Source organism: Gossypium hirsutum, chromosome D06 (assembly GCF_007990345.1).
Source record: "Gossypium hirsutum isolate 1008001.06 chromosome D06, Gossypium_hirsutum_v2.1, whole genome shotgun sequence".
NCBI classification, from domain to species: Eukaryota; Viridiplantae; Streptophyta; class Magnoliopsida; order Malvales; family Malvaceae; genus Gossypium; species Gossypium hirsutum.
The window spans coordinates 65,136,151-65,147,626 of record NC_053442.1 but is presented as its reverse complement, the minus strand read 5'-3'; the positions used below and the strand labels follow the sequence as shown (position 1 = coordinate 65,147,626).

Sequence of the window (11,476 nt, the reverse complement as noted above, 5' to 3'; positions counted from 1 at the left end):
CAGAGTAATCAGCCGTGGGAACCAGTTTCCTCAGTTTTGAGCAGGGAGTAAAGCCGTCGAGATCATCCATGGCCTATGTAGTTTCAGCTTCTATCCACAGAACACCCTCTGCGTTGCATAATATCTCGAGCCTACCATTTTCATCACGCCCCAACCTCCCAGCCATAGGATAGAATTGCACAAGAGTCTTGCTTAAAGCCTCCTGTAGCACTTGAGGCTTAAAGAAATCAGAGGAGTCATATAATATCAATTTTATCAGCCCAATGACTTAAAAAGAAAACTTCTAGATAATTTAATAACCAAATTATAATTTTTTTAATAAAGTAACAAAAACGGAAATTTACCCATAAATTTTGTATTTTCGAGTTTTTATTTCACTTTAGCTAAATCATATATCATAAGTGAATTTGATCCAAACTTAATTTACTTTAAAATTTTGAATATATTTCAATTACCCGATATTGTTTTAATATGATTATGGGCAAATAATTTGAGTAATTCATTATTAGGCTTGCTCTAGTTTCGATTATAAAAAAATTTGAACTCAAGCTCAAACTTAACTCGACTAGTTATAATATTTTTTTTATTATTAATGTAAAATTATTTTTATATATTTTATTATTTTTAAAGAGTAAAACAAGCTAAACCAAATCATACAAGAGATTAAAAATTCTAAATTGAATTCTGACTAAATAATTATCAAAACCCAATGGGTCATGAAGCCTTTGCATATAATTATGTAAATACTTACATAATATGAAGGTGTAAGGATTTAGTTGGTCCTCCAATTTTATAAAAATAATTATTTTAGCTACTCATTTAAAATTTTATATCTTTCAAATCTTAAATTTATATTATTTGTCAAATTATATCAAAATAGACAACAACAAAATTAGCGTCTGTTAACTTTGCTGATGTGGTATCCATATGGCAGTCCATGTATATGTCACATCATCAATTATTTTTTTAAAAAATAAAGAATATTATATATATTTATTTTTTTAAAAAAATAAATTAATTGTTGATAGGCCCGGGCTCAATCTGGCTCAAAAAATGGGCTTAAATTTTTATCCAAGCCCAACTCATGTTATAGATGTTAAAGTCGAGCCCAAATCGACTTGGCCCGTATTAAAGTCTATAGTATCGATACTTTGCTATGAGGTATTGATACCTTGGGGAGGGTATCGATACTTACTACGAGGTATCAATACCATAAATAAAATAATATAAGGACTCGATGTCTCAAAATTAAAGTATATAGACTAAAATTATGTTAGACAAAGTATCGAAAATAAACTAAAATTTAATATTTTGATAATGAGAAATGATTGTATGAAACAGAGACGCCACGTCATCATGTATCACTTACAAATTATTTAATGTTATTTCAACATTTTTATGTCATTGACACATAATATTAATAATTTTTTAACTTAGACCCTAAACTTTGGACTCTGGACTTTAGATCTTGAATCCCAAATCTTGAACTGAACCTAGGGTTCAAGATACAGGATCCAAAGTTCAGGGTATAGGACCAAAGGTTAGGATTTAAGGTCTAGGGTCTAGGGTTTAATGTTCAGGGTAAATGGTTCAAAATTCAATGTTAAAAGTAAAGGGTTTTAGAGTCTAGAGTTCATGGTCCAATGTCTAAGGTTTAAGTTATAAAAATTACCAAAATTATGTGTTAATGGCATGAAAAAAGATACTGAAATGACATTAAATAATTGATAAAAGATATAAGATGATGTGGTGTCTTTGTTTCATACAATTCTTATTCATTTTTCGTGTTAAAAATGTTATGAATCATATATTTATGTCTACTTGTACGATGTGTTGGTTTTCTTCTTGCTCAATTTGTATTAATATAGCACTAATTTCTCCATCCTCCATTGTTTACCTCTGAAACAGTAAAAAGAACATAGCAAATGATGCTGTTTGGAATTGGCATTGTTTTTTGAGTTCATTTGTTACAAGTTGTTTTTCTTATCAAGGCTTTAGCTTGTCAATCTATCAACCACAGAAGGTTAAAGTTAAAATTATGAATCCCCAGGCCCTCTAATCATTCTGAATTATAGCTCCTGCTCCTCCTCTGCTTAGATTATTGTTAGAGTTATGTGATCTGAACCCTAAATCCCGTTTGATCCGATTAGAAAAGTTTAAGGTACAACTCACTTGTTAAAGAAATAAAATAGAAATACAAAATTGGGGGATATGTGGGGCGATATTCTATTAAATGTTGATTATGAAAATGTTGTTTAATCATTAAAATGTGTAGGCAAAAAAACCTCTTGCATTATTATTTTTCAACATTAGTGAATTTCTTCTCCTGTATCTGTGATTTTTTTTCGATAAGAGTTTTTTACGTAAAATCTGTAAATTTTTAATTTTCTTTGTTATTACTTTGTGACCAATCCTACTACTTTTACCGATAGTATAACAATTACCAATAAAAAACCCGTCAGCCAGGGCAGCTTAGATGTTAAATTTCAAATAGACAGGATTCAAACAAAGTTTTAGTTAAAGAAACAGAAGTAGAAGATTTATAGGTTTATACATATATTGATAGAGAGAACAAACAACTAATATCGAGCTTTGATCTTGTCAAATGACTTCAAGCCTTCGTATAGATGTTTCTCGAAAAGTTTCATATGAGCAGTCTGTAGGCATGCTACCAGAGACAAGCTCCCATCATTGATTGGACTTGATAGTATGTATATTTTTCCTTCATGGACAACGTTTGCTGGACCCATGTATATTGGACGACCCCATCCAAAATCTGCATCATATGTAGACAATCGTGTCCATTTGTTGATATTTAGGTTTGGGCACTGGTAGGTGTCTGGTTTTCTCCTGACAGCTGTTATATCTGGCAGTGTTTCTAGGTAGTCAAGAGTTGATCTTAGATACTCATTATTCATCCTTTTCAATGTTCCATGAACTCGTTCTAGGGTATTTAGAAACGGTTCTGATTGGAGATTTCCAGATAGAACAATTAATGAAGCCGCAAACACTGCATTGCCTACGTACGTTGATGGGAGGGGAGGATGTAGTCTGGGACGTCCATTAATTGGCATGTTTAACTTGGTTAGTTGGTCATATGAGAGGCCCTGAGCTTTAGTTGCACAGCGCCATATGTATGCAGCTAGAATGGTGAAGGTGCTGTAATTGGTTTTGTTTCCATGTTCCCATGACTTGGCTTTTAGGGTATTAAGTTGATTTTGTGTGATTTTGAAAACAGATACGATGGAGGGTTTATGATTATTATGGCCAAGTGACGTAGAGGTGTTTAAGGAAGGAGGTGGGTCATACTCGAGATGATGAAATCTAAGGGTTGGTGGCACTCTTGCTCAGAGAAGGGTTCTGTCAATAAGTGGTGGCATGCTAATTGAGGGCAAGCCTCTTGCCATTTCAAACCAACTATTGATGAAATGAAAGGCCGTTGTGCCATCAGTCAAAGTATGATGAGTTGCTATTCCAAGACAGACTCCGCCGCATTTAAGAGTAGTTACCTAGCAAAATATACACTCAACAATTGACCTTTTTGAAACAAAAATATTAAGGGTTTTTTTTTTCAAAAATTGACCAAAAAAATTGATTAATTATATATAAAAATGACTCAAGTATAAAATCTTGTACGAGGATAACCCATTTTCTACCGTAAAATTTGGTGCAACCATTCTCATTGAAGGCACCACCCCATGTTTTTTTAAAAAAAAATTTTGAATGTCGCCGCACTCATTGGTGACATCGATGTCAGTTTTGTAAAAAGGATCAATACTTTGTTGATGGTACCATTTAGCTTCACGAGAAAGTGCTAAGAGTTCCATGGTGGTGGCTTAGCAGATGAAATCGAAACCTTTTTCTCTTCAATGAACCTCTCGCCCGACTCATTTGTAATAATCTTGTTCGCTTTGATTAATCTTGTTCTTAGCTGTTCTTCGGTGAGGATTATTACAGTTTTCCATTTAAAATGCGGTCGTATCCGACGAGCGAAAATGATTATTACAAGTCAAACCAGAGGTTCATTGAAGAGAAATGGTTTTTGGTTTCATCTTCTTCACTACTAAGCCACCACCATGGACCTCCGTAATTAGCACTTTCTCGTGAAGATGAACGGAAAGTATCGATTGATGGTAATACTTTTACAAAAATATCGGTGTCGCTAGTTAGTCTGACTTTTATGGTAGAAAACGGGTCATTCTCGTATATATATCAACTTCTTAGCTGATAGCTTAGATTTTCTTGTGCTTTAACTTCAGCATCAGGCTGTTTGAGTTTTCTCAGAACTTATCCTTGGTCTCCTACTGCAAGTAACAGTTATCATCTATAATAAGATAATAGTTCTTCATTCACTTACCTGAGCCATAATAAGCGGATAAGAACTGATATATCTCCAGAGTAATCAGCCGTGGGAACCAGTTTCCTCAGTTTTGAGCAGGGAGTAAAACCGTCGAGATCATCCATGGCCGATGTAGTTTCAGCTTCTATCCACAGAACACCCTCTGCGTTGCATACTATCTCGAGCCTACCATTTTCATCACGTCCCAACCTCCCAGCCATAGGATAGAATTGCACAAGAGTCTTGCTTAAAGCCTCCTGTAGCACTTGAGGCTTGAAGAAGTCAGAGGAGCTATTTGGTTTGTAGAAAAACAGTAAAGGGACATGGTATGTCGTCATCACCACGTCCAGATTTGAAATCCATTGCCTTTCTTTAGGTGTATCTTGAGCAGGGCGTATCATGCTCCATCTCTTTACACTAACATCCATTGATGTTCTGGTAAGAGGCAAGCCTGTTGATGAAAAACCAACAGAAGGGAAGGTCAGAAAGTATCCGTCTATCTTAAGCAAAGGTGAAGTTCTCTTCTCGGGTTTTTTTATAAAAGTAACCCAAATTTGTGAATAATTACGAAAATGACTCAATTTCTACTGTTTGTCGGTGCGGCCAGATCAATAATTACATTAAGGGTAAACTATAAAAACAGTCACTTTTGTTTGTTTTAGATTATATTTTAGTCACTTAAGTTTGAAATGTTACGTTTTAGTCACTTATGTTATCGTTTTGTTACAAATTGGTCACTTTACCATTAAGCTCTCTACCTCGCTAATGACAGTCCTACGAGACAGACCAAATTAAATTTATGTAATTAAAAACTTATTTTCGTCCTAACAATTGGACATCGTAGTTGGCATTTAAAACCCATTTGTACTGTCACATAAGACTACCGTTAGAGAAGTAACGAAGCTTAACGGTGAAGTGGCCACTTAATAACAAAACGACAACGTAAATGACTAAAATATAATATTTCAAACATAAGTAACTAAAATATAATATAACTAAAATATAATATGAGGTAAATAAAACCTGACACTTCCTTTAGTTAATTAAAAAAAACCTATCTTCTATTGGGAGGTAGCGGATGGGTGAAATCTGTTTGCTAATGCTTGTGTTTTTGTGTTCGAAGACAAGGTATAATAATGAGAAATTATTTTATGGACATTTTTCACCCCATCATCCATAGTTTCTACCAATTAAAACAAGACACATCATCTTTGATTTATAAGTTTAGTCTAAATGTACATATGATGTGGAAAAAAAAGATGATGTGTCATCTTCTACTTGGACGGGATAATGGAAGATATGGTGAAAAATTTCCATAAAATAATTTGTCAGGTAATTATTATTTCTTTTATTGCTAAAAAAAAGAAGCTTATCTTCTCTTTTGGAAGGTAGTGGATGGGTGATATTTTACATATTTAAATGTAAAAATCGGTTAAATCTTTGAAATTACAATCTTGATTTAAACGATAACCATTAAATTTATTAAGTTTTATTATTTTTAAAATTTTATACGTCAAAAATATTATCATATATTTAATATTATATCAGCTTGTTAAAATTTAAAAATTCAAAAAATGTAAGGATTATGAATGATCAAATTAGATAACGTGGAATAACTTTATACTGTGTAAAAGATTAACGACATAAATTAACAAACATATTTAATTACTACTCTTTGTGGAGGATTAAAATTTTAAATGCTAAAAAGTATAAGGACTAAAATTGACTTTTTTTTAATATAGAGATTAAATTCGCAAACTACTTATAATATAGGGACTAATAACAGAATTTGGCCAATAAAAAAATTGAAGACAGGCCATCTATACCGTACATGTCATTAAAAGATTATAAAGAGTTGACACGTACGGACAGTAATTTGCAGAATAAATAAGGTGTAAAAAAAACATGTGGCTTTGACATAACAAAGCAAAGTGTTTAGAATAATTAGATTCTAATTCCGATTTGATTGATTTGATTAATTTAATTAAAAATTTATTAAAAAATTAAAAATTGAAAAAAGTTGATCTGATTGGTTGATTTAACCAATTTGTGAGATAATTAATCCTCTTATTCCAAACTGATACATTAATTAATTTTCGATTTGATCTAATCTAGTTTTGATAATTGTGATTTAAACTCAAAAGTCATTGAGAATTTTATTAATTTATTTTAGTGTTTTTAAACATTTTTATATTAAATTTAAAATATGTATTTTATTTTTTTATACGATTAATATTTTAATAATTAAATTGTCATATTTCATATTCTATTCAAATATATCATGCATGTCAAATTTGATGTAAATTAAAAAACTAACTATTTATTTTATATAAAAAAATTTTTAATAGTTCAATGTATACAATACTTTAGATCAATATGTCAGAAATATCGGATCGGTTAGAAAATTTATATGCATACCAAATACAGTTATATCGATATATTTAACAATTGGATTGTTGAAATATTACCAAATTTGTTACCAATCCACTAATGGTTTGCTAGGCCTTGTCACTAGCCCATTAAGTTGTAAATGTTAAAATTTCAAAGCACCTATCACCTCGTGCATATTTGATATATTCTTAACTGTTTTATTTTATATTTATTAATTTTTATTGATAATTTCAAGGTAAACGTACCATGGAGATTTTTCTATTAAAAGTCAAATTACATTTTGTCCTATTTATTTAAAAAAATTGGCAAATTAGTCTCTGTATATAGATCAAAAAGTAAAATGGTACTTTCTATTAAAAATTTCATACATTTCTACTATTAAAACCTTTTTACTAGAGTTTGGGAGTACCAAAAACCTCAATTTGGCCAAGAGGAAGTGCGTAAACTACACCATTAGTCATTAAATTATAGGAAAGTTTTTGTTTGGTCACTAAATTCGAAAATTTTCATTAAAGTCACTAGGCTATTAATTTGATTTTTAAGTTCCACTAACGAGCTCCAAGTAAGGATTCAACAATCGATATGATGGATCGGTACCTATTAATGAGTAAAAAAACATACCTTAGATCTAAATTGATTTGATGGTCAATGTTGGAAATCAGAGCAAAAAATGTTTGAATTGAAAATGAACTGTAGAAGCGAAGGAAAAAGAAAGCTTTCAATTGATGCATGCACTGCAAACAGAGAAAGTCATATAATATCAATTTTAACAATCCAATGACTTAAAAGAAAACTATTGAATAGTTCAATAACCAAATTATAATTTTTTAATTAAGTGACCAAAACGAAAATTTACAAATAAATTTTGTATTTTCGAGTTCTTATTTCACTTTAAGTAAATCATATATCATCAGTGAGTTTGATCCAAACTTAATTTAATTTAAAATTCTGAATATATTTCAATTATTCGGTATTTGTTTTAATATTGTTATGGACAAATAATTTGAGGTGTTGACAGAGCTGTTTGATTTAAACCCCGTTTGATCCAGTCAGAATAATTCGAGGTGCAACTTGTTTGTTAAAGAAATAAAATAGAATTGCAAATTTGGGGGATATGTGGGGGCGATTTTCTATTAGACGTTGATTACAAAAATGTTATTTAACCGTTAAAACGTGTGTAGTCAAAAAAACTTCTTGTATTGATGTTTTTCAACATTAGTGAATTTCTATTATGCCCGTGATTTTTTTTCTAATAAGACTTTTCCACATAAAATTTGCCTATTCTTATTTTTCTTTATTATTTCTTTGCCATCAATGCTACTACTATTATCGAGGTAGAGTATAATAATTACTAATAAAAGACCTGACCGCCAGGCCAGCTTAGATGGTAAATTTCAAATAAACAGGATCCAAACAAAAAGTCTTAGTTAAAGAAACAGAAGTAGAAGATTTATAGGTTTATACATATATTGATAGAGAGAACAAACAACTAATATCGAGCTTTGATCTTGTCAAATGACTTCAAGCCTTCGTATAAATGTTTCTCGAAGAGTTTCATATGAGCAATCTGTAGGCATGCTACCAGTGACAAGCTCCCATCATTGGTTGGACTTGGTAGTATAAATATTTTTCCTTCATGGACAATGTTTGCTGGACCCACGTATATTGCTCGACCCCATCCAAAATCTGCATCATATGTAGACAGTCGTGTCCATTTGTTGATATTTAGGTTTGGGCACTGGTAAGTGTCTGGTTTTATCCTCGCAGCTGTTATATCTGGCAGTGTTTCTAGGTAGTCAAGAGCTGATCTTAGATACTCATTATTCATCATTTTCAATGTTCCATGAACTCGTTCTAGGGTCTTTAGAAACGGTTCTAATTGGAGATTTCCAGATAGAGCAATTAATGAAGCCGCAAAACACTGCATTGCCCACGTACGTTGATGGAAGGGGAGGATGTAGTCTGGGACGTCCATTAATTGGCATGTTTAACTTGGTTGGCTGGTCATATGAGAGGCCCCGAACTTTAGTTGCATAGCACCATATGTATGCAGCTAGAATAGTATAGGTGTTGTAATTGGTTTTGTTTCCATATTCCCATGACTTGGCTTTTAGGGTATTAAGTTGATTTTTTGTGATCTTGAAAACAGATACAGTTGAGGGTTTATGGTTATTAGGGCCAAGTGACATAGAGGTGTTTAAAGAAGGAGGTGGGTCACATTCGAGATGATGAAATCTAGGGATTGGTGGCACTCTTCCTCGGAGAAGGGTTCGGTCAATAAGTGGTGGCAAGCTAATTTGGGGCAAGCCTCTTGCCATTTCAGACCAACTATTAATGAAATGAAAGGCCGTTGTGCCATCAGTCTATTCCAAGACAGACTCCACCGCATTTAAGAGTAGTTACCTAACAAAATATACACTCAATAATTGACTTTTTGAAACAAAAATATTAAGGTTTTTTTTAAATGGCCAAAAAAGATGGATTAATTATAAAAAATGACTCAAGTGTAAAATCTTGTAGGAGAATAACCCATTTTCTATCATAAAATTTGGTGCCATCATTCCCATTGAAGGCACCACCCCATGTTTTTTAAAAATATATTTGTTTTGAATGTTGCTGGGCCATTGGTGGCACCAATGCCAATTTTGTAAAAAGGATCAATACTTTGTTGATGGTATCATTTAGCTTCACGAGAAAGTGCTAAGGGTTCCATGGTGGTGGCTTAGCAGTGAAGAAGATGAAATTGAAACCATTTTCTCTTCAATTAACCTCTCGCCCCACTCATTTGTAATAATCTTGTTCGCTTTGATTAATCTTGTTCTTTGCTTTTCTTCAGTGAGGATTATTACAGTTTTCCATTTAAAATGTGGTCGTATCCGACCAGCGAAAATGATTATTACAAATGAGTCAAACTAGAGATCCATTAAAGAGAAAAGGTTTTGGTTTCATCTTCTTCACTACTAAGCCACCACCATGGACCTCCATAATTAGCACTTTCTTGTGAAGAACGAAAAGTATCTATACTTTGTTGATGGTAATACTTTTACAAAAATAACGGTGTCACTAATTAGTCTAGCGGCACCGACTTTTACGGTAGAGAACGGGTCATTCTCGTGTATATATGAACTTCTTAGCTGATAGCTTAGTTTTCTTGTGCTTTAACTTCAGTATCAGGCTGTTTGAGTTTTCTCAGAGCTTATCCTTGGTCTCCTACTGCAAGTAACACTTATCATCTAGAATAAGATAATAGTTCTTCATTCACTTACCTGAGCCATAATAAGCGGATAAGAACTGATATCTCCAGAGTAATCAGCCGTGGGAACCAGTTTCCTCAGTTTTGAGCAGGGAGTAAAACCGTCGAGATCATCCATGGCCGATGTAGTTTCAGCTTCTATCCACAGAACACCCTCTGCGTTGCATAATATCTCCAGCCTACCATTTTCATCACGTCCCAACCTCCCAGCCATAGGATAGAATTGCACAAGAGTCTTGCTTAAAGCCTCCTGTAGCACTTGAGGCTTGAAGAAGTCAGAGGAGCCATTTGGTTTGTAGAAAAACAGCAAAGGGACATGGAATGTTGGCCTCACCACGTCCAGATTTGAAATCCATTGCCTTTCTTTAGGAGTATCTTGAGCAGGGCGTATCATGCTCCATCTCTTTACACTAACATCCATTGATGTTCTGGTAAGAGGCAAACCTGTTGATGAAAAACTGACAGAGGGGAAGGTCAGAAAGTGTGCGGCTATCTTAAGCAAAGGCGAGGTTCTCTTCTCGGGTTTTTTATAAAAGTAACCCAAAATTTGTGAATAATTACGAAAATGACTCAATTTCTACTGTTTGTCGGTGCGGCCAGATCATCGGCCAATAATTACATTAAGGGTAAACTATAAAAACAATTACTTTTATTTGCTTCAGATTATATTTTAGTTACCTAAGTTTGAAATGTTACGTTTTAGTTACTTATGTTATCGTTTTGTTACGAATTGGTCACTCTACCATTAAGCTCTCTACCTCCCTAATGAAGGTCCTACGTGGCAGTCTAAATTAAATTTATTTAATTAAAAATCTATTTTCGTCCCAACAATTGGACATCATAGTTGGCATTTAAAACCTATTTGTACTGTCACGTAACTACCGTTAGAGAGGTAATGATAACGTAAGTGACTAAAATATAATATTTTAAATATAAATAACTAAAATATAATGTGAGATAAATAAAAGTGACTAATGTTATAGTTTACTTGAAAAATAATAATTTTTTATGGTATTATATAAAGCATTCAGATCTAGCAATTAACTTTTTAGTTTGCAGAGAAAGGGTGCACCATGTCGGCAAATTTGATGCTTTTTAATTTTTTATTTATTTGCGTGTTAAGTATATCTATTTTTAAAATTATATCTAAATAGCCTTTAAAATTATAAGAATAACAAAAACAATTTTTTTTTATTTTTTTTAGAAACTATAAAGTTAAAAGTCTTATTTAAATTACTCAAATATTTCTTTTAAAAATTTATCTCAATTTATCTAAATTTAAATATACTAGGGAATGAATTGAAAATGTTTAAAATAATAAAATTATTGGTTGATGATGGGGCCGGTGCCGCCGATGTGTCTGGAAGCATCGACAAGCACTATAAAAATCAAATCATTTACGTATATAATTTTTAAGTTGATTATTTTCATAATTTTTCAAAAAAAAATTGAGTTACTTAAAAAAACCTATCTTCTCTATTGGGAGGTAGCGG

At 32.4% G+C, this 11,476-nt stretch overlaps 2 protein-coding genes and 1 pseudogene across 2 annotated transcripts; all 3 read right to left on the bottom strand.

The window, feature by feature from the left end:
- Positions 1-2,445: 2,445 nt before the first annotated feature.
- Positions 2,446-4,877, bottom strand: LOC107960295 (hydroxycinnamoyltransferase). The gene is made up of 2 exons (XM_016896611.2): positions 4,358-4,877; positions 2,446-3,509 (listed from the first exon to the last, which is right to left on the bottom strand). The coding sequence occupies exons 1-2, from the start codon at positions 4,765-4,767 to the stop codon at positions 3,506-3,508; spliced, it is 414 nt and encodes a 137-aa protein (XP_016752100.1). The 5' UTR covers positions 4,768-4,877; the 3' UTR covers positions 2,446-3,505.
- Positions 2,580-3,074, bottom strand: LOC107961083 (shikimate O-hydroxycinnamoyltransferase-like). The gene has a single exon (XM_016897323.1). The coding sequence runs from the start codon at positions 3,072-3,074 to the stop codon at positions 2,580-2,582; it is 495 nt and encodes a 164-aa protein (XP_016752812.1).
- Positions 4,878-8,082: 3,205 nt separating the features above from the next.
- On the bottom strand, positions 8,083-10,592 carry LOC107960296 (shikimate O-hydroxycinnamoyltransferase-like; annotated as a pseudogene).
- Between the last annotated feature and the right edge of the window lie 884 nt (positions 10,593-11,476).

Coding starts and splice junctions, on each gene's coding strand:
- LOC107961083 (XM_016897323.1), bottom strand. CDS start 3,074: ATGCCAATTAATGGACGTCCCAGACTACATCCTCCCCTCCCATCAACG.
- LOC107960295 (XM_016896611.2), bottom strand. CDS start 4,767: ATGGATGTTAGTGTAAAGAGATGGAGCATGATACGCCCTGCTCAAGAT.